The 27,995-nt window shown below is 35.1% G+C and overlaps 3 protein-coding genes and 1 long non-coding RNA gene across 9 annotated transcripts in view; 2 read left to right on the forward strand and 2 right to left on the reverse strand.

Annotated features, from left to right (window-relative positions):
- Positions 1–5,615: 5,615 nt before the first annotated feature.
- LOC100742062 (transmembrane protein 230) lies at positions 5,616–8,012 on the reverse strand. 2 transcript variants are annotated; one of them, XM_003490195.4, is made up of 4 exons: positions 7,443–8,012; positions 6,596–6,711; positions 6,325–6,447; positions 5,616–6,133 (listed from the first exon to the last, which is right to left on the reverse strand). In XM_003490195.4, exons 1-4 carry the CDS (start codon positions 7,465–7,467, stop codon positions 5,996–5,998), a joined length of 402 nt encoding a protein of 133 aa, XP_003490243.1. In that variant the 5' UTR covers positions 7,468–8,012; the 3' UTR covers positions 5,616–5,995. The 2 variants fall into 2 exon arrangements, with proteins under 2 accessions (XP_003490243.1, XP_003490244.1); XM_003490196.4 differs by lacking the exon at positions 7,443–8,012 and adding an exon at positions 7,129–7,283 and having other exon boundaries at positions 5,812–6,133.
- Positions 8,013–8,974: 962 nt separating this feature from the next.
- Positions 8,975–25,034, forward strand: LOC112212974. 3 transcript variants are annotated; one of them, XM_033321190.1, is made up of 6 exons: positions 9,493–9,629; positions 12,010–12,127; positions 18,601–18,717; positions 19,530–20,032; positions 20,354–20,880; positions 22,534–25,034. In XM_033321190.1, the coding sequence occupies exons 1-5, from the start codon at positions 9,571–9,573 to the stop codon at positions 20,874–20,876; spliced, it is 1,320 nt and encodes a 439-aa protein (XP_033177081.1). In that variant the 5' UTR covers positions 9,493–9,570; the 3' UTR covers positions 20,877–20,880; positions 22,534–25,034. The 3 variants fall into 3 exon arrangements, with proteins under 3 accessions (XP_024224005.1, XP_033177081.1, XP_024224004.1); XM_024368237.2 differs by lacking the exon at positions 9,493–9,629 and adding an exon at positions 8,975–9,145 and having other exon boundaries at positions 20,354–25,033; XM_024368236.2 differs by having other exon boundaries at positions 9,495–9,629; positions 20,354–25,033.
- Positions 25,021–26,104, reverse strand: LOC112212976. The gene is made up of 2 exons (XR_002946833.2): positions 25,837–26,104; positions 25,021–25,766 (listed from the first exon to the last, which is right to left on the reverse strand). It is a non-coding gene; the product is annotated as an uncharacterized LOC112212976 (long non-coding RNA).
- LOC100746223 (mastermind-like domain-containing protein 1) overlaps positions 26,087–27,995 on the forward strand; it is a 174,402-nt gene continuing 172,493 nt past the window's right edge. For 2 of the 3 annotated variants that reach the window (XM_003490148.4, XM_033321184.1), the window contains exon 1: positions 26,087–26,296. In XM_003490148.4, coding sequence (XP_003490196.1) covers positions 26,282–26,296 — 15 coding nt within the window. In that variant the 5' untranslated portion in view covers positions 26,087–26,281. The remainder of the gene's footprint in view (positions 26,297–27,995) is intronic. The other variant, XM_012386667.3, reaches the window with a different exon arrangement.

Consider the following 27,995-nt stretch of genomic DNA (forward strand, 5'->3'; position numbering starts at 1 on the left):
TAACAGTTTCTGTAAAGTTAAAGCTAACGATTGAATATAATTTTTATGTCGAATAACTAATCTGTCAAATATCTCCACAGTTAAAAAGTATGGAGATAAAAAAGAATGTTAAATAATGGTGATCATAAAATTATATTTGGTCGTAGACTTTGTCACGTAAAATTCGTGATAAAAAAGGAAGAGCTGAGCAACTGCTTAACTCGACTGTCCTTTTATATTTTTATATGCTTTTATTCACAAAATACAATATTACAATGAAGTAGCCAAGTTACAAACTATTGAAATAGTTGTTCAAATCGCGGTCATGACTGTATCCAAATGCTACCAAATGTCCAAATCGGACAAATTGTGAATGTAAACAACTAAATAAAAAAAAAGAAAAGACTGTACCCAAGACAAGTCTCGTGGTCGAATGCTCGCAGTTTTATATGTTGAGTTTGTCGAAGTTGAAGAGCATGGAGAGGATGAGTGGCCTACGTGATGGGAAAAATTTGGTGTTGGGCCGTATGCAAAGGTAAGGTCAAAATTTAAAGATTCATTGTCAGGTAGCGTGGAATGACGTGAATTTGGATATGGTCGTTGTCACAACTTCTACAAGGTGCACTTAACACGTGTTTGGCAAATGAAATAGCTTATGAGCATATCACTCCATTGATTCTCTTCAGATACGCTATAGAGACAGTCCAATGTATCGTGTTTCCAGACCCTTAAGCATATTTTAGAGAGGTATGCCTGCTTTTTAGGAAAAATATCGTGAACAATCTTTCGTTGAGGTTGGTTACACGAGCTAGAAACGTTCACAATTGCTTTTTTTTATTGAAATGCAATTTTCCAATCAGTGGTTGACATAATAATTCGTTTACACGGCTGTCACGTGACGAGGCCTTAGTTCAAATTTTTTGCATATATACATGGATGTAAACGCGGAAAGTCGCATAAATTTTAAACGTTTCATTTGTAATACATAGATTGAAATACATTGTGTGTAGTTAATATGAAATTTTATTTTATTTTATTATTTAATTTGTACTTTACAATTTGTCGAGCTGGACATTTGGTAAATTTTTCTAACTTAATTGCTAAATAACATGTATATGGCTACCTCCAGCGAGATACCATGTTCGAGTTTGACTATCTTATTTCTTTAGTAAGGTCAGGTAGGTGTTTTCCTTTTAGTCCTTTTTCTATGAGAGTTTTGCTCGCTTCAGCAGCCAGCTGGTTTGGATGTTGCCGTTCTTTTCTTGTATTTTTCTGTGTACCTGACGATCTCTTCCTTGACCGTTGGTATTTTTAAGCTGCATATATCCTCGTTTCTGGAATGCCATGGGGCGTTCACTATTGTTCTCAGTATCTTCGATTATAACAACTACAGTAGTATGAAACAAGCGCTGTTTTTATTAAGCTTTAAAAATTATATTGCTTCCATAGTTAAAAGAGACGTATATTTTTTATATAATTAAAAATATCTGTTTCTTTTTAATTTAACGTACCCTACACTTAATTGTACTTGTAATTTATTTATGTGAAAGATTTGTATAATCTTATTTGAATTCTTTATAATAAGTTTTTGAATTTAATGTCATAAATTTATGAAAGAATCAAAAAAGCTTTCTAAAATTCATGTACTAATTATTTACAGTATAACTGTTAATATAAACACTTCTTGTTGGAATTAATTATTCGAATAATTTTGTACTTCTTAACTGATAACAGGCATATTCGTAACTTATGGTAACTTGCGCCTGTACAAACTCCTCGTACTTCTAGTTGGTATAAAAATTTAGTAAGTGGGGGTAAATAAGTTGTGTTGTAAGAAAAAAATGGGCACTTAAGGCTTCAAACGGCCCTGGAACGACGAACTTATAATATATATAAATATTCATTGTACTTTTTGACTCTGTAACATCAATTGTCCTAATGTCTGTTTACACACGTAACTTCTAATTTCGATCGGTATATTTATTCAAGTCAGGCACACTAATCCAGAAACAGCAGTCACATTACTACAAGGGCACATCACAAAAATAGAAAAATGGATACAAGATAAACAAATAAAAACAAATCCCAGTAAATGCAACCATATTACACTAATCATATTACATCCAATTGAATGGCACTCACATAACATAAACAAGGCAAGTTAAATACCTAGGACTCCACTTAAACACACAGCTTACATGGAAACAACATACTAAATCAATTATAGACAAAATACGGATAAAAAGAAGACAGATATACTGGCTATCAGAATTAAATCAAAATTTAAAAAAAGATAAATATAATAAAAATTACAATTCAGACTGTAACAATAAAAACCTTGTTGAAGAGGGAAATAATGTAATACATACTCCAAATAAGAATTCATAAGAGCAAAGATTTATTAAGTCAAAAATGTAACAGTACTAACTGGAATGGTACTAATAATACTCCCAAAAAAAGAAAGTTAAGTAGACATTGTGTACCATCCAAAGAAAAGTGAATCTTATATATTATATATTGTATAATATAATCGTTATATATTAAAAATAGTTAAAAAATTATACGAGTTAAAAGTTTTAACCAATGATATAGCATTCAGTACTATTGAATGGATGAAAAGAACTGGATATTCTATCAAAGTGATTACTGATACACTATGAACCATTGTGAATAATAATGACTTTGAATTCATAAATTGGGTTTCAAAAATACTGAAAGAATATATTATGCCCGGTGAATATTGGATTACATTGAAAAATTTATTGCTTAAGATAGGACATCTGAATCCAGAAATTATAGAAATTATTTTACAAGAATGTATAAGCACACAATCACATACTGAGGATGTAAATTTTAATATTATCCATAAACTAAATTGTAAAATAAATTATAATATACTGTCATCCTTTAAACAATTGGTTAAGAATAAAAACAAAATTCAAGGAATAAAAGAAGATATATTATCTGAGTATGATCAAGGCATTGGATCACTAGATTCATGTTCTACGGTAAATGAATCAGAGAAGTTATTAGAGACAAGTGAACATATAAATATATTTGAGAAGGACACAAGGAGAGAAATGAAAAAGATAACAGTGATAATGTACAAGATGAAAATTATTCTTTAAAATTATATACAATAGATAAACAAAAAAATAAAATTTCTTGTTTTACATATTTGCTGTTGTCACAAACATAATTTATACAGTGTCCAAAAAAACCATTTAATATTTGTATACACAGCATACTGAATAAACGAGCCTTAGTAAACATAGATTATTATTATGTTAAATGACTTAATACCAGCATAATGCGTCTTATGTATCATATAAATATTGAATGGTCTTTTTTGAACTCCCTGTATAGTTATTCTTGGGTGTTTATTTATATTATTTCTTTTTTATATTTGGGCATACATATATTTCTATGTATACATATTTTATACTTTTAAATTAAGTTTTATACTTATAAACTAAAATAGTGAATATATATATGTATATATATATTTTTTTGTTGTTTAAATCTGACAAAAATAATTAGACAAGTTTTTGTCGATTACATAAAATGTTATTAGCTAATTCTCAAGTTGTCATATAAAATTTATGTGTTATATTATTTTAAATTGTAAATGCTAAATTTGTATGAACTTGTTTACTTCTATCATAATTTACTATAATAAAATAAAGATTCACTTAGTGACTTAAGGATGATTAGAATATAGGAGTAGAAAATAAGAAAAATCTTTGTATTCATTGAGATAAGATCACAATAGGCAAAAACCAATATGTGACTATTATTATTACTATAAATAAAATAAAGATACACAATTAAATGTTAACATTTATTTAAAAATTCTCCTAAATATATTTTATTTTTTATGTACCTTATAGTCCAAACTAGAGTGACTACTGTATGTTACCAAATATTGTTTGATATTGCTAAATGTGCTTTGATTAATTTAGTCAAGAAAAATTTGTGGTAATTAGCATATATATTACTTAAAGATATGCACAGTATGGTAAAATCACAAATTTATTTCTGTAAGATTAATGCTGCAATTATTATGCTCTTTGCTGAAATATTCTTAATAAATCAACAACCTATAGAAGCTTTTTTGTTACTTAGACGTGAGTTAAAAGTTTTTTAATACGTTGGAGATGATATTTAAAATAATTAATTATAGTCATTTTCATATAGCTTACTCTTTTCAGAAACTAGTATCATGTATACTGATCTTTGAAAGTGGAAATTACTGTATATTGTAAAAGATATTTCTCTTAAAGTAAAAAGAATGACCATTTTATTAGATGTATTTTGTAAAAAATTTCTAGTATATGCTTATTTTCTTCTGCAATTTCTAGTTCAGAATCAATATAGCAATTTTGATCCAATAGGTAAGATGAAAAGTATTGGTTATACAAATATGTAACAAGTATGCATTTTACAAGTATAAACAAGTATAAACGTAAACTAGTACCAGTGCTTCTGTTAGAAAAAGATGGCCATTTTAATGTGTGTATTGTAAGAATGATTAATCGTTACCACCTTACACTAATCTCTGTTACATATCGTGCATTAATTGCTAAGTTATTTGATACTGATATCGATTTGTCAAAATATTTATATCATACTGCAGTTGGATTAGGAATATATTTTAGAATACAGGTAGAACAAACAGATATGTACTAATGCATTTTTATATTTAAAAAAGTAAAATTAAAATTTATTCATAAGAAATATTTATATCGATACATGTATTATCTTCATTATTTTTTGAGATCAGTTGCCTCCAATGGTACATCTTAATATAAATATTAGGTTGTCCGAAAAGCTTCTTTTGCTTCATAAGGTAATAATAGATGAACAATTTTTGTTTTATATTATTTTATTGAATTAGGTATGGTCCATTTCGTTATATTTCTATTATTACGGTCGTGCATAATTCAATAAACTAATATAAAACAAAAAATATTGTGCGTCTATTATTTCCTTATAAAATGAAAGAAACTTTCCGAACAACCTAATACCAATTGGACAAAAGAAGAAATGTATCTTGCAATACTGGATTCAATGATACAACTTTTATTGCATGTTGGACATGGATTCGGTAATATTAACCCAAGAGAATTCAATATATATCTTAATTTTGAGGCAAGTTATACCTAATATAAAATTCATTACGGAAATTTACCAACTTCATAAATGAACTTTAATTCTTTACAAAATATCCCTTTAAATAAGAAATTTATTGGTGAAAGAAAAGACCAATCTGGAAGGATTGAAAAAAGCAAAATTTTAATGAAAAATATATTGAAAAGTCAATTTAATCCACCCATTTTAATAACAAAAAGGAGATTAGATAAAATATGTAAATTAACTAAGAAAAGTATCTTAAGTTACTTAAAGGATAAGATAGAAAAGTAATGAAAACAAGATTCTACTCCTTATCAAAGTGGGTAACTCTTTGGATTAATATTTCTTTACATTTTTTCTAAGCTATTTCGCTTATGGAAATTGATTATTGTTTTAATTTTCATTAGAATTGTTTTATATGTAAGTCATTACAAATTAAAAAATGGCTTTGTTATTTTTAAGTTGACTATGTTTTGGTAGATTGTACAATAAAACTGCACAGATCATTGGTATTATGTAATTACACAATGGTAGAATATGTACATGTGAATTTGTGTTCTTTTTGAAAGTATACTACAGTTATACGAAAATAACATGTATTGTAGTTATAATACTGACAATTAAATTTTTGATATCCTGATTAATTGCCATATGTTTTAAAATTAAATTAAATTAAGATTAAATCCAATACTTGCATAAAATGGACACTTAAGTACAACACCAAATTGTACTGTCATATTAGCTGTAAATACTTACATATATATTTCAAGAAAAACATATATCTACAATTTATATAAAACAGTTTGATGTAAATTAAATGTTTAATATATTAACGACGATGTTTGACCTTTCAACTAATACTTAGTAAAAAAGTTGTAGTTCATTAATCAAACTCTGGAATATCATCAAATGAATAACCTGGTACCTTTTGATAAGCTAAAATAGCTACCCTCATATGATAAGCACCTGGTATAAACATTAGAATTCCTAAAATAATAACTGGCCACATACGATCTGAATACTGTAAAAGATAAAGCAGTTATTAAATACACATTATATACATTTAAATTATAATGAAATTGTCATTATAAATAATACAGCTACAAGTAAAATGAATAGAATATTCTTCTTAGATATGATAAAATGTAATAGTAACTGTATTATATATTTTTGGCTTAAAAATATTTAAAAAAGGTATTTAAAATATCTTACCTTTGAATCAATATGTCCACTTACAATTAGACTACCCATGATGAGCATAATAGTACCTCCAACAAAAAGAAGAGCAGCTAACATAATGGCTTTCCATGGTATTTTCACAGGTGGATTCACAAACTGTTAGAGACAAATGTAATTAATCATTAGTATTTGTCTTTGTATTATTTTCAATTTAATTACATGATATTTTGATCAACTTTAATTAATGTATTTACATTACTATGAAGTAGAAGAATATTTAAAATATACATAAAGGATATCTGACCTGTGAATCAACAAAGCCATTGTCAGTTTCTGTAAGCTGTGTATAATCCACGTTGTTGAATTGTCTGTCACCGTTGCCAGGTTTTCTTCTTGACATACTCACTTTGTTAATATAATCTATAAAAACGGATAAAACACATTGCATTCTTTTTCATGTGTAACTACCTTTTAAAAAATTACGTATTTTTACAATATCCAAATTATTAGTGTCTATGTAAACAAAATTAAATTAATTCCTGTATTATAGCATATAGTTGGACACAAATAAATTTATCTTGCGTAGATAAATAGTGTGTTTCAATTATTTCTGGCAATTTAATTTATAACAATGTTTATTAAAAATATTTTTTTCAAATATGAACTATTAGCATGTAATACTTATAAGTACCATTTATATTACTACCTAGTTTATTTATGTATACATATACACACTACGCAAATATAATACATCAATTGGGCTTAGAGTACCAAACATTTTAACCTCTTTTATATACACATATATTCTATAATTTATCAATAACTCGCTGTACTTACTTAATTCTTAATTAACACATGCCATCAAAAATAATTTAGAAAATTATCAATTTTTCATTCGTTGTATTCATAGAAACAACTAAAAACAAGCTCTTGTAGGTTATGTGTCTATCAATATTTGATAACACGCGTTAAGTTCAAGACGCATGCGCGTCTGTTACAAGAAGGAATGACTAGATATCGAGGGAATATTTAAATACTTGATTTATCTATCACCGAGTATTAATAAATAAAGATTAAGGCTCTGGTTTGAACGATTTATAATAATACTTTAGTATCAAGAACTAAAGAGGAAATCAAGAAATAGAAACTACCTGTGCCAAACCAGCTCGTCCACATATCAATTAACAATTGCACACTTATGCTCGTGTTGAAAATATGTAATTACTTTCTTCTTCGTCCACTTTCCTATCGATAAAGATAAGATTGCACGATCTTCTGAACGAAAAGATCATGCCGCGAGTTCACTTTAGTAAAACTTTTTAACAGCATATTCTAGCAAATGAATTAAATTCTGAAAAGTTCGCTACTTTTTTGACACTCTTTATATTGATATAAAAGATTCTATAGTCTCTTAAAATACTTGGTTAAATTATCCAAGATTCAATAGTTATGCAAATGAATGGATAAAATTGTATATGACCATTGTTGCCCGCTCTTTCACAAGTTAAGAGGGCTAGATTGGTATTTTCCATACAAATTTTTATGAAACAACATTGCTGATTCGTTATAAAAAACACACTTGTGAAGAAATTTGTCACATGAAACTTAAGTAATTTACGTCTAGACTTTCCTTACGCACACCACTGGCATAGGCAACTTTAACCTCGAGATTTTCGATTACGTTTGTCAGTCGGTCGGATCGATCTGCGAAAATGAAGAGAAGTGGAAGCTGTGCTTTTCTGCGCCACGACGTTTGACGCAGTGCCGTACAGTGGCGAGGGTTCATCACAAACGCAATAATGCTTAAAATTTTCCAAACAAATATTCCACTGCAATATTTCTTATTTACATTCATATCACTATTGTACATAAGACTGAAATTAATAAGAATGAAAAATAATGGAGTATCGGAAATAGATATATGTATATGTTTTCGTCATAAGAATTAATAAACTGTCAATAAAGAAGTAAACACGAATACTTCGATTGACCTATGCTCATTCATTTCATAAATGTTTCTCCAGTTCGTAATATCGTGTAACATAAAGCGATTACGTGTTTAAAGACCTGAGCGTATTGCATCAGTAATCTCGAGTAAAGCGCAGTGCTCAAAGGGTTATAAGCTTTATATATACGTATATATATATATATATATGAAGGATCGAAGAGACAATTTCTCTAAGTATAATAAGAAAATACAGCTTGAGAAACATAACTACATATCGATGATATCTTTGCAAAAATATCGATTTCCACGTACAAGGCATATCTCACTCCTTTCTATGTTCATTATGGTACATTACAATTGTCACGCTTGCACAAAATAAACTAATATTTATGATTGTAACGTTTACCTAGAATAACGTTATATTTATGTATACTCAATAAAAAATAATTCTCTCCTCATCATCCAATATGATATTCAATGCAATAGAATATTTTTATATATTCTGTTGTAGTCACAACTACTACATCGATTACATTTTTCTAAACCAGATAATTTACAAAAATTCGATTAAGAATCCCTAAAGTAGATTGAATCAGAAATTGCGCAGTGCTGGGTACCGAGAGGGAGTGATACGTCTTTGAAATGAAAGAGCGCCTGCGCTAGGAGCAGCACGGCGGTGGTCGGTGCAAGGAGGGTAACGGTGACCCAGGGGCGGCAGTGCGGGTTCAGGGGGCGGCGAGGGCAGGTGCCTCCGTTGGAACTACCCCTTGACAACAGCCCGCAGCCATTCTCACCTCCGGCCGATCTTACGTCGCGTAATTCTCCTTTCTTTCGACAATCGAACATCCGTCGATCGCGGTGATTCTCCTTCGTCTTGCTGGAACAAGGCTCACGCGATTCATTCAGGTAAATCGAACGAATCTAATGATAGTGTGTTTTTTTTTTTATAATAATTACGTAAACGCGATAAATTGGTATTATTGCGAATGACACTTACAAACGATCTTTTGGCGGTAGTGCGCCTTTGGGAGCTTATTTGTTGCGCGTTAAGCGGCTCCGATTACATAGTGCTTCCTGTTGTGGCATTATCGTGACACCGGTGTAATTCTTCGCAGAGAAGAACCTGCAAATAGGCACGTATATAATCGTTGATTACTTACCAGTAAGTGAAGACTCATCGTAAGCAGCTTGGGATGCTGTGAACGTGCCACGTCCCGATGTTTGTTCTCCATTTATCATTTTCTTTGTCATTCTTATTTCTGTGGTTGATTAAAAATGTTCCTTCGATCGATTTCAAAATACGGTGCCGTCGAATCAACTAGATTTGGACGATGTCTGTTCTATTTTACTGTGAAAATAGGCAAGCAATTACGCAGACACGCAGCAAGGGGTAAGTTACGATAATAAATTGGCAAGAAAATGTCTGATGAAATATCTAAGCAAAAATATTCCCTCTTTGGAGGAAACGAGAAATAAAATAGGTGGGCGAGTTCAAAAGAATTATTCTTTTCAGTGCTCTCGGGATTTTATGGGTCATGAGGGACAATCCTATTACATCTTGCTGGATTTCCCTGTGTCTATACTTACTTCTCTCAGTGAGATTACTTTCCTCGCACGTATCGTTATCCTATGCTGAAAAACTCGTTTAATTGCGCCATTTAATTAAATCATCGTACTGTTAAAAGTATGTTCGATATAATGTTGCAAAATAAATATTCCTATTAATTCTAATGGCGTCCATGATACTAAAAGATACGCAGTTTTACACTTTAACCGATTTATTCAAGGACAAAGGCCTTACCCTGTAAGATGAATTTATTCCGAAAGTAATTTATTGATAACAACGAGTTTCTTTGTATAAGACATAAACTCAATAAAAATTCAATGTTTTCGTTCAATTTTCCGATATACTACCTTATGTTTATACATGCGGCTAATCGATATTGTCCATATGTGTTTTCGGTCCATCGATTACAGCAATTAATCTTTCACGATAAAGGCTACATCGCGGTCAGCAAGTTTAATAGTTTGCTTTTAATAAATTCAGTGTACTTTGATATCCCGTGTAAAGTATTTTTACGGTACAATTAATTTGTCAACAACAGTTAATTTATCTACTGACAAAAGTAAGTTAAAATACTAAACGTTCATTTTATTAACGCTAAATTTGATGGCTTTTGTAATTTCTCGCTGATAAAATAAATCGCTTGCAAGAAAATTAAAGCGATAGATCGCTTATCTTAATTCCGATTAACGTTATTTTCTTGTTATAGTGCTATAATGTATTGCATTGTTAAAATGGCATCGGAGATCCTTCTAATTCTCAGCTAATGACGAAGAGCACAGAAATTATATTTTATTCATCGACGACTTTGTTGATAGTACAGGGTTAGGTAAGAGTGTTACAAACGCATGCTATCGATATTTGAAAGATAATGTGCTTTAGCTTCATCCACTATGTATATAGGCAAAAGATTAAGTCATCCTAAGTTGCTTTATATTCTACGTAATTCTTTAACCTTTGAAATCACAAGTTCTCGAGCACTGAATATCTTGAATTTTGATCTCTAGTTCTTAAAAATATTAAATTCTTATCTTTTTGAAATTGTTTTGCAATTCTTAGAAGCTAAATCAGTATCATCCAGAAAATCTTTTAGGAATCCGTTTTCTAAAACTCGACTTCTTTTTTTTAAATGTCCTAAATACTCAATATTTAACTCAAAAATATCTATTACTTTAGAGCCTGAGTCTTTGACAAATTCTGTGCTCTACAAAAGTCTATAAAAATGTATAAAACCCTTAAAAGGAATGTGCTGGTCTTCATAGCGTGTTCGTCATCTTTGTAATTATCCAATTAAATTTTCATTTATAATTTTCTATCTATCTTCCTCTCCCTCCCTCTCTCTCTCTCTCTTTCTCTCTCTCATGCGAAACAAGGTTGGAAGGTTGAAATAATTAGCGCGGGCGATGATGGATGTGTGTAACACGTGGACATTCTACTTGCCACGATAAACCAAAGTTAGACCTTGACTATGCACAGAAAGTGTTGGCTCTCTAACATTTGAAAGTTCAAAAGTACCTGTAATTATGTAATCATCGTCCATCGATAAACATCTGTGAACGAGCATGGAAATAAGATCTCGTGCTTTTAATGCTCGCTAATCGCACGTCAATTTATGTATTTCTTTTTCATCTTTACGATGTTTCCATGTTTCTTCGATTATTATTCCTGAAAAATGAAAACGTTCGATCAACTGTCCAGTCATTGTTGCAAATGAGTAATTGGAGACCGATCGTTGCAAATTATATGATTCATCGGGAATAAGACTGCAACTAATAATGTTTGACGTTTCTTGTCATTTTCTTAATTATTCAGCATTGGAATCAATGTCGTGTCTTAAACGAAGGTCGTTCATCGCTAGGGTCGTGTTAATGTCAAATCATGCGAAGTCGCGGGTTTGAAGATTATCTGCAGTCACACGGAAGTTATTTTAGAGATCGTCAAAGATCGCTTTACAGTTGTATAGGGTCGTTCCGTGGACACTCTATCTATCGTTCATACGACATAAAGATCGGAATAAACAGTTGGGTATAAAAAGGGAAATTTACAGAATAAATCATCGCAAGAAAGTTTTTAGAAATTCAATGAAAGAAGAAATTCATTGAACATATTATGAACAGGGACATAGAGTCACGTGTTTTACGGCCGGCGGAGACCGACTGAGGTTCGAAAGTTCGTGCCACTTACACAATCATCTCTTGGTAATTAGTTTCAGCATGGAGTGCCCCGAAGCGATGGAACGAGGCCGGAACTTTCGTCTGCTCACCGAGGAAGAGCTGCCTCGACTCTTGGACTTCCTTGCTGGCTACCTGCCCGAATCCTTAAAGGTGCGTGCAATTTCCCTTTGAATTTGCTCGGCTCAGGTTTACGCACAAGAAATTCAGGAAATCCTGGCAGGACCACCGGAGTTTGTAATTTGTCTTGCCCTTAGAGTTTCTATTATGGATTACTGAAATTACCTATTTCAAATACTACCGTGCTCCATTTGAATATCATGGCTACTATTTCATTTTCTTCGTACTATATTTACTTATCTTCGTTCAATTTCAGATATTTAACCATTATTTCGCAACAGTCTGTATATGACAATTTTGCTCAGAAGATAAAAGACACGAGACATTTCGAATGTATGTTAAAAAATGAAGAAATGCCAGATAGATAGAACATGTAAACTCTGAAGAGAATGGAATAGAGTTTTACGGTTGAAAGCTGTATAAGTTACATTTCTTCGTAATTAATGGTAATTTTTTTAATGCAAAAACCAATGAATCAGAAATTACGTGCCCTACGGAAAAACTTAATTCGTTTTGTTACACGTGCAAATTAGGTTTCCCCTGCTTGAAAATATTCCCCGTTCCTCTCGGATGTCGTGTTTTCGACTAATAATAATTCCAGCGATCGATCTCGAGCGCGTTTACATTTCGAAAAACAAAATAACCGGTTCCGAATAAATTATTCCAACGCTCGCATAATTACAGTGGTTCTCTGGAAATTACTATATTTTTTTGCGGCATTAATGCGAATACGTGAAAGGCGGCTGATTTACGAGATTCGCGGGCCAATTTTTGCGGACGAAAATTTAATTAAGAGCTTCGTGGCATCTTCTGCTCAAAAACGCGATTCTAAATCACGCTATGAGAGCCAGACGAGACCTTGAATTTGGTTAGAAATGCAGGCTAGGTGAACACATAGATCTGCGCTGCTGTAGAAAAGGTGACACGTAAATCTACGCGCGCAGAATGCACGACACGATTAATATCGCAAGGTTAAGGTCCTTGGAATTCACTGCGACGCGATAAAACAACCCACAAGGAATTTAGTGCGAACGAAGGCCAATACCTGCACGCGCTTGCCACCTTTAAATTATCGCTCCGCAGCCTGAAGTCCTTGGAAGACGTTCACGTTAGCTTTCTATCCTAAACTTGGAACACGATCGGCTCGAAGACGTTCCAAAATAGACCTCAAGTTGATCTAACCTTCGTCACATTTTATGACTTTAACTTTCATGATTATACATACATTCGCATCTTCCGTGAACAAGCTGCATCCTTTCTACCCAGGCCTAATTTTTCTTCCCTATTTATTATACAAGCTCTTAACGATTTGTATTTATTATTATAAAAAGTTCACTATATCGCTTCAAGTCTAGAATAAATTTTTAACTTAATTAAATGTGGAACTAAACGGATGGTACATTTGAGAATTGAAATAAGAAATCCTTATGATCCTGACTTACACCAGCGCGATCCTTAGCCCGTCGATTATTATTCGATGTTACATGTCCCTAGTGTCCGAGATTTATGATAATTGGACAAATAGATCCTCGCAGGACCCAAGAATTAAAAGGTTCTTCGGAAAAGAGAAAAATTCGCTTTAAAGAAATGCACGAATAAAACGTCGCATCTCGGGTCGCGTAAACGATCTCATGGAGGATTAAGATAAACTTAGATCAAAGAAAGGACGAGTGAAAGAAAGAAAAAATATTTGAGATAAATGTACAGTAAGAAGAGGAAATAGGGATACAGGATCTGTCGTGGAGTTGAGAGAAAATTGGCCGGGCGATAGGGGGAGGATATCCGCAGGACTCCCGAGGGAAGAGGGGGCGAGGATCGACAGGATGAGATTACCGGTGTAAAGGAAGAGATCCTTGCGTAGTATTTCCGCCGTAACCCGGTATAAGTGGTCGGCCGTTGTGCTAGGTTAGTGTCAAGGTCGTAACCGTGTACAGGTCGCCTTGTGCAACGGCGATATTCTCGCCGGGATATTTGCACGCAGGGTCGTAAAGTGGCGCGAGCAACGCGGCGTGATATTTTTTCTAAGTGGTACATAGAAAGCTAGGCACGTATTAATGTATGATACCAAACCGAGGCTGAAATCTCTTTGCTGACGACACGTTTCGATAGATCAATCGCGTGTGCACCGATTACGCGATGATAAAACGTGTCCTCGTGTTCATCACCATCGCCGTACGTTCGCCACGTTCAGCCATGTGTATGAAGCTGATATTTCTTGAACGGGTGTACAATAGTTCATCTTAACACCGCCATAAGAAGTTCACTACGCACAGCCATTCAAAAGTTTCAGGACATCTGCTATTTTTAATAAATTTCGATATCTAATGTAGATTATAAATTTCAAATCACTTGACGTTGTACTTATCGATGAAGTACTTCTGTGAAACAGATTGCGTCCCCATGCATACATTAGTATCTCATGAATGCTAATCTCCTACACAGTCAGGGAAGTGTATTCGATATCCATTTGGTCGATGACAAAGAAACGTGTGAAAAGCGATGGAAAAAAAAGTTACTTTTTAAAATTATAAAAATATTTTTAACGATAATATCGATCACCGTTATCGGTCATTTATGATGCTATCTCGAATTATGAATTGCCTTCTACGCACGCTGTTGCAGCAACGTTCGCCGCGTGTAGTGGCCTGACAAATCGGCAGGTTATGCACCGTATACCGAATCTCGGGTGTCGGAAGTCTTGAAGCCGATCTTCACCGAATTCATTCGGCTGACGTCGTTATGACGTCACAACCACGATCGATATACACGGCGAACTGGAGAGACCACCTTCAGTGATACCAGTATCATCTGTATTATCAGTCTTATCGTTCAAGCGTAATCAGCATCTTAGTTGATCTTCTTGATTTTGGTGTTTTCTTTCCGTTCATTCTCCTCGAGTATCTCACGTTCCGTTTCTTATTGTTACGCTGCGTCGTTATACGTACAGTTTGTTTTCATTAAGTTTACTCGTGCCGCTTCGTTCCTTTTCTTCATTATAGTGTGTTCGCGTTAAACATTTCATCTCAAGCATCGATTATAAGATCTTCCTCCTCTTTCTTTTTTGTAGCATGTTATGCGCATATCTGTAAAATATCAATGGAAATAAGAAAGTACTATACGTAATTTTAAAGTTTCTTTCTAGGAAAGATACTACATAGTATGTATCTCGATCGAATAGTATACGTTATACGTATAACACAGTATATATCTATACTAAATGTCTCGTATCCATTTATTACGACCTCGACTATTCTCTTCGCACGTACTGCTGCAGTAATAGGTATTGATAGACGTTAAAAACACTGGAATACCTATAATAATGGGAATAAGCAACAGTCTGTATACTATTTTCTGAACACCTGAGCACATAGATCGAAGTAATTTAAGATATCGTAATAAAGGCGTAATTGAAATTTGTAATCAAGACTGAATTGTGCATTATATAGTAAATCTGAAGAATTTCGTGTCAGCAATTTCCAAATATTTAAAGCTGAAAACGGCGGGGCAACGAATTTACAAAGAGACTCCGCCGGCATCGATCCATCTTTTTCTCTTTCGCCTTTCACTCTCGAGCCAGTGAGTTATCGATCTAAAAAGAGCTTTGTTTGTTGCTCGTCGACGGCTGGCGGGACTACCGGTGTTACGACTGCTGGCCACGCCACCTCAATTCCGGTACCGATGTGCAAGGTGTAGCGGAGTCAAGGCCAAGGTTGCGTTTCCATGATCAACGCACGGCGTTGATCTCGTAATCTCACTGCGATATCGACAGAGATTCGTTCTTGCGACACTCCATTGGAATTCGATGTTGTAAGCGTTTAACGTTATCGAGAAAGTCGTCGATTGCTTATCTGCGATCATAAGCTCTTACGTCTCGCATAACGTTCGTAATTTACCATTTGTATTATGCCAGGCATAAGCGATACACAATCCTCTCGCGTTTAGGCTTTCTTTGAAAAAGATGATCGAACGGTAGTTTTATTGCATTTTATTATTTTGCAAGCCTTATAGCGCACTTCACGATACCTTTCGAAAACTAACTAACAAAGATACAAAAATTTGGTCGTAACTGGATACAAACGTACCGTCTTTAATTCCTTGAATGCAAAATTCCAAAAGATGGTTCTGTTCAGATCGCAAGCAATGGTTCTCCGGAGTTATTTTTTCATCTTTTCTGCGATCCCGCTTCGCATTAGCAGTTTGCGCGATTCGGAAGAATTAACGATGACCATTGGTACACGCGTTGTGTGTTATAATGCTTGGCCAGCATGAAACGATGGCGCATGCCGGCTACGTTATTTATCCTCGAATAAAGCTGTGCCAACCAACGAAAAGGCAAGGTCAAGGTTGTGTCTGGACGTGCACACGCGATGCTGTACGGCTTTTTCGAATCCGCATTTGAATCGATGCTCCTTGCACGCTTACAACGCGTCATGATGATCCTTAACGAGCAACGACAGCCTGTCTCGAAGAGTTTCGATAATGAGTAGCTTCGCCGGACCACTTTTTGAATCGCCTCTTTCTTCTTTTGTTTCCGTGACAAGTGGATGAAGCGAGAGAAACTCGAAGCCCAACATACATCATCTTTTCTTCCTTACATTAGCTCTTCGGCTTAGGGGAGATTGTCTACAGCGGTAGCAAGTGGCGATGAGGTAAGATAACTATAGTACACTACTAACAGCAGTGTACATAATGACACCATTTCGTTTCCTTTCTTTCATATAAATAGGTACAGTTAGTACGACCTGAAGAAATATCAATCAACTGTTCATAAAATAACGAAGTATTTCTGTTACGGTAATATTCTGCTTTTTGTTAAAACAGAATGTGTGATACGAAGCGTGAAACACGTATACGTTGGTTGCAAGTATATTCATTAAGGAAAAAGGAAAAATACGGTTATATATTAAAAATAATAAAGCTGCCAGGTCTCGTTTATTCGCCACGTTAACGCACGTTACGTGTTACTCTATTATTATCTCTAAACCGGGTAAATTAGCTTGCATGACTTTTATCTCGCTAGCAATTTGAAGTTTCTCCAATAACGCTGGTTTTTTTAAGGTCATGATAAGGTAAATAAACTTCTTTAGTTTCACTTTTGCCAGTGTATAATAAAAATGAAATTTTAAAGAGAGAAAGAGGAACTTTATCAGTGGATTTACTTTTAAGATTAATTGACATAAGGAATTAGATAAGAAGAGGCTGCTGAAACAAATTTACGTGTTAATATTTTACTGGATATGAAGATTCAATTTCTCAAAATTAATTTTACGTATACGCGGTGCGACACGTCGAGCGCGAAGAGAAGCATTTTCGCTCGAAAGACACCAAACGAATCGGGACAATTCCTGCAACTTTCTTATTTGCATCATCTCTCTCGGCTCTTTTCACGATCGAGCCAGTGATATGTAAATTTACGCCGGTCATACTTCACGCGATGCATGTGAAACATTTTATTATACGACATCTGTGCTCACAAAAATATTTCAAGTAAAAATGAGCACGCTTACGTTCCTTTTTCAGAAAACGAGATGCGGGGAATTTGCCTGTCTTTCATGCGGTCGAGGAAGCTAAAATTCCATACGCTTGACGAAAAAATAAAATGTAAAAAATAAAAATAATAGAAGAGATATCGGCAGTAACGGGTAAAACATTCGCCACTACGTGACGCTATTGGGTCGTATTCAAATTCCAAATTAAATTGACGTGTGAAATCGCTAGAACGTTCGCAGTGTATCGTGCATGATATTCGTCCATTCTGCCTGATGCAACGGTTATATAAAATCTAGGACAGACTACGACGTTCCGCAATACTGTCGATTATTTACTTACTTTCAACCGAGAGGTTGTTACAGAGCTGGTAGCTCGCATGATGCATCTGCATTCAATATGTATATTCTGCAATCGATACAGATATCACTAGAATTTTAAATGGTCGTCTGTTACAGTTATTGGCAACCATAGTCTTTTGTAGCAATATGATTCGATTTCGATGTCTGTTGATGGCAAAAGTGGGCGAACGAATGGAACTCATCGTGACTATTTTCCCCCCTGCAAAATTGAAAATCATTACAATATTTGAGGAAGAAAAAGGGAATGCTTTAGACACGAACGTATCAGAGATAGCACGTGTTTTATTTTAAGAGCCGACGTCTGGAGCGTCGCCCTTGGCTAGATTACTCTTTATCTTGCAGCTTCCCTGTAAATATCCACCTTTTCATCTCAGACGTTGCCTTTAGTCAATGCTCACCACGGGAAAGAAATCCACCCCTTAACTACCCCAAGAGCTTGTACTCTTCTAATTCTTCCACGAGATGAAAAGATTTCCAACTGTTTCTTCGCGGATCCACAGCTTTGTAACTGCTACAGTGCAAAAAGATTACTTGTCATTTTGTCCGTTTACTTGGCAAGGTGGTTATTCAGCTGGGAAACTACTGGTTTGAAACAGAGTACAAACTCTTCGTCGATTGTTTGCAGCTTTTAACGTAACTGTCTTCTTTGTTTTACAGTTCCATCAAACTTTGTTGACCTACATGCATGACAGAGTATGGGATTTTAATTTCTACGTAGCTAATAACTGGCCCGAGGACGCGATCTGCTTACATTTCCCCGGAATGACATTATCTGTGAGTATAAAATAAATCTCCATTCGTTTCAAATTATACTTTAACCGCGACTGATCCTATCTCGCGACAGTCCACTTATACTACGTTTATTTCCCTCGAGTATATCAGGGAAAAAGATATCGAACATTGTCCGTGTAATTTATCTTCTTTCATAAATTTAAAAGATAAAATATTTTTAAATCGCTCCTGTGAAACAAAGTACTCGATGATTCAATTAAATACTCAGGCGGATAAAAAATATAAAATTGAAAAAGGAATGTGTACCTATCTCACGAGCCTTTGGCAAATTCATCTTGTTTCCGAACGTATAGCGTAGAGGTGCAGAAAAGTTGGCCCAGATACTTGCTTGGCTTTCGGCCAATCTTTTGTCTCACAGCCTTGCCAGTTCATTACCTGACCTCAGTCGTGACTCTTCTAATCTACACCCTATCTCTCTCGATGTTCTTTACTTAATTAACGTGTCCGCAATCTTGTGCGTTCGATAACTTGTTACCGTTAAATTCTCTTGTCCTCTCCTGAAATTTGCCAATTCGTAAATCGAAACGCGTAAACCCTGATACTTTCCATTGTATTCATTTGTTTGATCGCATTGAAACCAAGGTGCTTAAATTCCCCAAAGGGACAAAGTTAAATTTCAAATGGGATTTTACGACGTTAAAAGTCGGGGCAGAGTAAATCTGAACGTTCGGCGACAAAACCCAATGATAAATAATTCATGCGCCCGAGGACAAGGCCTTTCACAACTTCCCTTAGTTTTAGCGCCGGTAGAAGACCAATCTCTTCTTTAACGTAATCACTTCATCGATTTTCAGCCTCATGGTTTGCTGTTCGAGAGCGTGGGCGTCTTTTGTCCTAACGACCGACTGGAACTACTCACATTATTGAGGAACGAAGATGTTTTGATCGATTGGTCGAAGCCTTTGTACATTAACTTCATACACTATGCCTTAGCGGAAAAGTTGACACATCTTTACGAGGGGATAGGAACTATAGAGAGGGTGGCTGGAGATGTCTACATGTGCGCGGATCCGAACAACCTAAACTGCGTGGAGGAAGCAGACGAGGACGCAGATCCTGACATACAAGTTCAACCGCTGAAAGCAGAACACGCCGAAGGAATTTATGAACTGTATCCTGCTAACGATATGGAGTGTCATGAAGTCTTCCTGCGGCTAATCAGAATCCTTCCAGCAGCAGGAGTCTTTGTTAAGGGAAGTTTAGCAGCGTGGATGGTCCAGTCTTACTATGGAGCCATGTTCTCCATGCAGACCAAGCCAGAATACAGACGGAAGGGCTACGGTACAAAATTAGCAAGGTAGACGAATCTTATCTTCTATTGTTATATTTTTATATCTTCGTGATATAATCGGATCATTGCTTGATGAACGAGTTTAACACTTTCACTGCTACCCACGTGATTGTTTGTTTCAAAAAAATTTGAGAAACTAACAAAATGGTGAACACCCTACTCAGAAAAAGATCATTAGTATAATAATAAAGGCATTCCTGATAAAAATAGAATGCATTTTCAGAGGTAGATCGTCATATTCTAGTAGCAGCGAATGTGTTACGGTAAATAATCTCGAAAAAGACTTACACCAACGATACTTCTCCATTCATAATAGTAAAATCGTAGGTACTTGACCAAAAAAGTCGTCGACAAGGGATACCAGCCGTTCGTTGTGATACGTCCTGAAAATGACGCGAGTCAGAGTTTGTACAAGAAATTAGGATTTAAGAGGCTGTACCAAACCGTACGGATGTCGTTCATGCCGTCAACGTGGCAGGACGAAGAAACGAAGATGAACCGAGTCTTACGAGAGAACTTGGAGAACGCCGTCAGACAGCTAACCATCGAGCAGAAAGTTGCGGACGCGTTCAGAAATGAAGAAATGATTTCCATTACGGAAGAAACCATAGAAGGCAAGGAACAGATGTCGGAATGTCTGAACGAAACAGGGAATTTGTTGGTGGAGGAACCCGAGGAAGGATCCGAAGAGGACGAAAATCCTTTGGGAGAGGAGACAGAAGAAAGAATAATAGTGACCGAACTTTCGGTCGAAGGAAACGTCGAAGTAGAATCTGCTGATAATACCGCAGAAACTGCGAATGGTAGCAATCAAGACGATGGGGGAACAAATACTGGGGACGCGGAGTAATTAAGTACTTACATGTTCGATTATTCGATAAAAGGTCCATGATTTACGTCGAGTTGCTCGCTCGAGTGTACGCTTCTCCTTTCAAGGCTAACGGAGGAAAGAGAGCGATTGGTATACTAGCGAATTTTCCAGCCAAAAATTCTAACATTCAATTTATACATATAAAAAGCTGACTTGGAAATGCACTTTAAATAAGCTACAGTTCATTAACAAAATTTTTCTTAATGCTTTTGCAAGCAAACTGAATCAAAGCAGCAACAATTGAAAGTATTAGTTGTGATATGCTTTTAGACTATTTATTCATTGATAGGTATGTTCTAAAGCGGTAGCCTTTTGTGAGGGAGAGCTCTCGAGCGACATGACACTAGGAAAGAGAAAAGAAATTATTTTAAGAAATTTAACGATTTTACGGCACCGCGTTCGTGCGAGGCTTCAATTCGAGTACGAAAGTGCGTAGATACGAGATTTACGTACGGGTTCCTCATATCAGACTGCTTGAAGTATGTCGTAAAGATCTCAGGAAACAGTTAGATGTATCCTTTGAATCGCCAAGTTTAGATTGTTTCAAAGTCTATCTGTACCTGTTGTATTTGGTGGATTCATTGTTTCAGATGTTTGGCGTTAAATATTTTAACAATTTGTGAGTACATCTGTGTGGAGTGTATTTGGAAGTTTACCTGAAATTAATCGTTCGTTTAATCGTCTTTTCAGGCTAATGGCAATTACAACTGATAATTCTTGACGAAATAATGCTTACGTGTTCTTATCGAATAGTCTGTGAGTTATATAATAATTAATTAAACATAATTAACATGAATATTTAATGAGTATCGAAAGAGGAAAACTGAATGCGATCGACAAGCAAAGACACGAAGAACCTTTAGCGACCAAAAACTATGATAGACTTTGAATTATGAATTGCATATATACCTATCTAAACGATGAATCCTATAAATGGACAAAAAAAAAAACGAACGCGATGAATCGTCGTGGAACGCGCGACCGCTTAGAAATTTACGCGCTAAATCAATCTGTGATTATAATTTCCCTATATAAAGTAGCGTTTCGAACAAAAATTCAGAAGCCTCGTGCGACCTCGACACGCTTTCCTTAATACAAGTAGAAGCCAATTACTGTACCGGTGCGCTCGACCGTATTAAATTTCAGGTACGTTGAATTATGGGATAACAACATTGACTCGACAAGATTGAAACCAGGTAGTGAAAGATATTTTGTTCGAAAACTTATCTACGAGCTTCTAACGCAGCCTGCATGCGACGCTATGGCGTCATTACGAAAGAGTAACTAATGCCTAATCTTAAGGCTCTGTTTCACAATCTGAAGAAATTATTATAATATTTTTTTATTCAATACAGAATAAATTCTATAAATACAAGAAGTAAATTCGAAGTAAGACCTGTGAGTATAGTGCACCGGCACAGCGATCGGTTTAGCGTGCGAGCCAATGATAATAATAATAATAAAAATAGTTAATAGCGATCATACAATTAATATTACTATTAGTTACAGAATATACATGTATAATATGAATATACGCGCAAAAAGGAAGCCCGATCAGCCCGGTTCGCTTACTGAGAAAATCCTTTTTTAGAATTTAGATCGTTACTATTTGTATCATTTTTTCTATATTTTACAGATACGTTTTATCAATGATACTCGACGTGGCAAACACGTGTGAAAGAACAGGTTTAAGAAGGTCGGTGCTGGGACGACCGGGCAGTTCCTCGAAGGCCCTCAATGTCCCTCCTTTATTTTGGATTTTCGACGTTTCCGGGGGCCAGCTGTGATATTTTCCTCACTCCACTTATGCTCTGGTTACAGTACCGACAAATTTAGATTTAGACAATTGATTGTTAATGGAACATGCTGGGACTCCTTCAATTCCATTGATATTTTGTCACCGACGTGCTTAAAATAGCGAATAAATTTGTTATTTCGTATTGTTTCAGTTATTGACTCTTAGAGGACCAAGAAAACCAATATATTGGCAACAGTGGCGTAAAACGTAACTCTCGAAATTATAGTGTCTTCAAATTCACCTAAAAATTATTATAACGTATGAAAAATTAGTGTCCTCTGAGTGTAAAACATTTTACAACAAAAATATGTCACGTACGTTACCTTGACCACGTTAAGAGAAAAGATAATATAATTCATATCCTAACTCCAGTTTAGATAATTACGAGCATAAAACTGGATATAAAATTGATAAATGATTGGTCGTTTAAACGTACGCGATAATGTACATGTTTAATATCTGGAAAGAATTCTGTGTACCTCCCTATATTGCTTAAACAGCGAAGCTTGTCAAGTTCGTTTTGCCAGTTTGAGTTGCAACGTTAATCATAACCTGATCCACAAACGGTCGCAATTTCGAATACTTTCTTACACTATGCACAAGCTCGAATAAAATTCGTAAATACGATTAAAGATGTGTAGAACGGTTATTACGAGAGATATGAATTTTCGAATCGAATAACACAGAACGAAAAGGGCACTGAATTTTGAAGTCCAATTAGTCCAAGATAATCTCAACTTCGAAAGATTTGCATACGTGATTTTGGGCACAAGAGAAAAATCATCGTAGTTCCTACATCTATAACTAGATAGCGAAGGTGGTTAGTGGCGCTATCGTCAGAACAGTTTTCCCTCCAATTTTAAGTTTGGCTGCGCAGTGCAATTTTCGATTCGGTTCGTTGACCGCGCCATGTCAATTATAATTCCGAGTGTGATAAAAGTGCTATTTCTTCCGTCATACGATCACTAATTAGTGCTAGAACATCGGTAAGATTCTGTTCCTTCTCAAAGACATATTTAAAGAAGCGTGATAACGTATAAATATTGGATAGATGTATGATCATACAATTTTTACAGACAGAGAAGCCATCTCGATTCGAAACCCGGTTAACGGATGAATTAACGGATCTATTTCTCGGCTCCATCGTATTGCCATTTGTTCAGTCATATCAAACAATGTTTATAAATTAAGGTAAAAATTCACGTAATATAGTTTTGATAGTCATTGATCGGCCTGGCGGAAAAGGATTTCCAGCAATTAATGACGTGTGTATAATTCGCACAAACTGATTTCTCGTAATGGCCGTACGCCATGTAATTCCGTTGCACAAGTTTCAACCAATTAATTGCAAATCATTATTTCCAAATACTTGCTAAAACAAGTAAGAAATAATAACAAATAAATTTTGGAAACTAATTTTTTAGACTAATAAAAAATGCATTTGACTTTGTATTTAAATTTTTTATCTTTTTTTATCTAGTCAAAACATTTGATTTCGTAGCTCCATGTATTATTGATTACAGTTCCGAACACATTTCTTTTTGTTTGTATTTTTTGCTATAATTTAAGAAAATAATTCATTCTCATTTACATTCATTTAATCTATCTTTAAATGATGTCACGTTTTTATGAAACAATTGCGACGGAAGGACATGAAAGATGTCTGAATAGAAAATTAGAAAAGAAAAGAGCAACAACGAAATAATCACTGTAATTAAATCTATACACGCCTGTACCTATTAGTTTGCTAATCGTAGCACCGTGCAAATCAATGTTTCGCGAAATAGGCCTAAAATCCGTCTATCGACATCTAAACATGTTTCTTCAACATATATTGTAAGTATATACATATACATATATATATACATTAATATATGCATATATATCTGTATGTGTATATACATATATACATATATATGTATATATGTGTATGTATATATATTATGTATAGGAATATATATGACATATATATTCTTATATATTTCCTCGTGCACGTTGCCTTCCGCTACAACAAAATCTTTATCTGGAGCAACCACTTAAATTTCTGTCATATAATATATGAAAGTTATACAAAAACTGTTAAATAAATAAAAAGGGAATTATATCGCGAATGCAAAATTATCGGGTCTATTCATTATACGGAACGAGAAAACGAAGTTAACCTATAAAGCGTAATGCAGGGGAATGTAGCATGTCTATCACAAAGGCAGACATTGATTTTTGTAATTTGTGTGTTCGATAAAGGCAAGTATTTTCAACGCGTGAGATTTTTTATGAAAATTGGACATTGGAAATGAGCTTTGGATAATAAATGGAATAAATAAATATGATTTTCCAACGGTGGTGTGATTTATTATGCACTTTTATCGACACACTTGTCCATCTATATCGACCATGTTCGTTAAATTCGGAATTGATAGTTATTTTACGTATAGTAATTTATAAAACAGTAAATTCTTACAATATTTTATTTGTTGCCCGATTTCGACCACTTGAATATCATTACTGTTTATTTGTATTAATCTTTCACACATTTTTATGCTTCTCAAAATACATTCAACTTTTTTAACGTCATTCTTTATAGATTCCTTTAAATTCTAACACTTGGTTTTTACAATAAGTAATTAAATGTAACCGCACTTACATTAAACGTAATGATTAAAATTTACAAAGCACAATCGATGTCTATTACAATTTTATCAATATCGTATTTTATCTTCGTAGACACATTGTTTTATGATAATGATCAACTAATTATGAAAGATTCATCTTTTGACAAACAGCACTCTTGCACTATCAGCTGATTCATAACAGAGATCGTAAATATACGTCACGAGTTAAACGTCAAACTTTCAATTACTCTTAGCAAAAGTTTGACATTTTGAAATCTAATCGATCACGGCATATTAATTTTCAACGTAGATACACGAACATGAACGGTTTCTTGAGTCCGTAGTTCGAACATGAAGCAACATATCACCAGGAGCACAAATTCTTACATCGGGTTCAGGTTAGAGAGCACAAAAATCGGCCATGTAGTTTTATCTGCACGACGCGACGCTTGGGAGTGTCTGTTGGAAATCGAAGATGTCTTATCAATTAGTGGTAGAATAAGATTGTGACGATAGAAAAATACGTAACCGCGAATACTAGAGTTCGAGATGAGAAAGAGGTGCACGGTGTATAAAATTGGTAGCGTTTCACGATGTACTGCACTAAGCGATCTACAAGAAGGAGAAGAGACGACAGGTGACTGGTGGCTTCGCCATGCGCGTTGCTCGCTCGACCTCGGCGTCGCTCGAGCACGCTCGTCATAGCTCGGGCGCCTCCGGCGGCGAATGGTGGGGCGAGCAGTGTATCCGTGACGTCACATAATTAGAGTAAATACAAAGTAGTCTTGATGGGACAGCGGCGTGCGCCGCACCGTGAGTCGCTGGTCCGCGCGCGTCAAACTTATATCGTTTCGATACACGCACACCGCGTTTGTGTAGCTCGTGATATATCGCGCTATGTGCCGTCAGTGTGTGTGTGCCAAAGGATCCTAGATGACTGTGGGAATAGTAAGTGACAGTCGTGCAGCAAAGAAATGGAAAAGATAGAGGTGAGCCGATAGTAATTTGAAAAAAATTTTGTAATTAAAAAGTTGGCTTGCGCTGGCTTAAATACAGATTCCGCGCGCCTGCGATCTTTCTCTTCCCTCCGCTCGTTGTGTCGAATTCACTCGATGTGTTCTCGCTCGTCCGTAATGCAGAAGTGACAGCGTGGTGATGAGTGGGGGAAGGGGTAGTCAATGGAGGGGAGACGGTCGTGTACTTAGACATCTGGCAACGAATGCAATTGTGTGTATCTTCAATGTGCCACACTATTAGAAGGACTGATTAACTCTCTCCCTCCTCCATCGTTATCAGCGCGTCGTCTTTCTCTGTTTCATTTTCATTTCTCTGTGTCAACTTTGTGATTCTGCGTTTATCTCTCTCGCACGTTTCTTAGCCTTCCACCGCCACCTCCTCCCCCCTTTCTCTCCCCCTCTCCACCCTTATTCCACCCCCACTCTATTCGTTCTTTCTCTTGCTTATTCGTACGCTTGCTTACTATTTCTCTCTGTTCTTCTACGTTTACATGTCTCGCTCTCTCCCTCTTCCTCTTTCTTTATCTCTTGTATTCTTTCTTTCTTTCTTTCTCACGCTTCCACCAGTACACTTTGTGCTTCTTTCTCTCTCCCTCTCTTTTTCATGTTCTCTCACTCGCAGTTAGTGAGGTATTTATAGATGTGCCTTAACCCGATTTAACACAGCCACCTCGACTCGCATTGTCCTAACAACGATTTAATGAGAAATTACATTTTTCCCCGAATTGTTTAGCTGTTTTTTTTTCGCGCTTTCTCTTTCCTTTTTCCAAAAAAAAAACATCATCGAGATTAAATGGAATCGTGTGAAAGAAAAGGGTCGTAAGAGAAAACACAACAACATTATTCGTGCACACGTCCAAAAGTCGAATCGATAAGTACGTCCGTTATTATTAGGACGAAATATTATGGTACAACGGGTAGATAAATAGAGCGTCGTCTGTTTAAAGGAAATTTTAAGAGTGTATGTTTGGCTGCCGTGAGAAAAATATATTTAGAAGTGTTTCGTGGAAAGGATGTACAGTCGAATGAGAAGTTTTACAACAACTTTTATTATCGACAAGTTTCTACTCTCTCTCGCTCTATCTTTTATTTATGATAACGAAAACGATTAAATTGGTGTTATTTACCACTTGAAATATAGCAACCATTGATCCGTAATTATTGATTTGTTGGCAATACTTTTTCATTATTTTTAACGTAACTCGTGTATCTTTTTTTTCAGTTTTCTTCTTTTTTTTTTTGTCATCTCCCCTTCTATTCCCGTGCTCCCTCCTTCTTGCACGCTTACTGACTCACTCACTCGTTCGCTCGCTCGCTCTCGCTGTCTTTATTATTAGTGGACGAATTGAAAGTATACATTTGAGAATTAAATCGATAATGCGGGGTCGCGAGTCACGGTTGTACTTATTATATCAGGGCCTAAGCGGTGAGCGTCATTTTTGTTATCGTAATTCAACTGAGTATCTAATACACGTAAAGCAGTCTATTGTCTTTTTCTCGCAATAAGGAGACAACAAACTTCTACAGTTTTTCGTCGCCTTTGTTCACCGTATAACGACTTAAAATATTCTCTCTGGCCTTTCGAATAAAGTATACTTTCCTGGCGAGCTATTTAGCGTCCATAGAAATTTTTGTTCCTTTTTGTCTGTTACTTTCTTCTTCTTCTTCGTTT

Source organism: Bombus impatiens, unplaced genomic scaffold (assembly GCF_000188095.3).
Source record: "Bombus impatiens unplaced genomic scaffold, BIMP_2.2 scf_0406, whole genome shotgun sequence".
Taxonomy (NCBI): domain Eukaryota; kingdom Metazoa; phylum Arthropoda; class Insecta; order Hymenoptera; family Apidae; genus Bombus; species Bombus impatiens.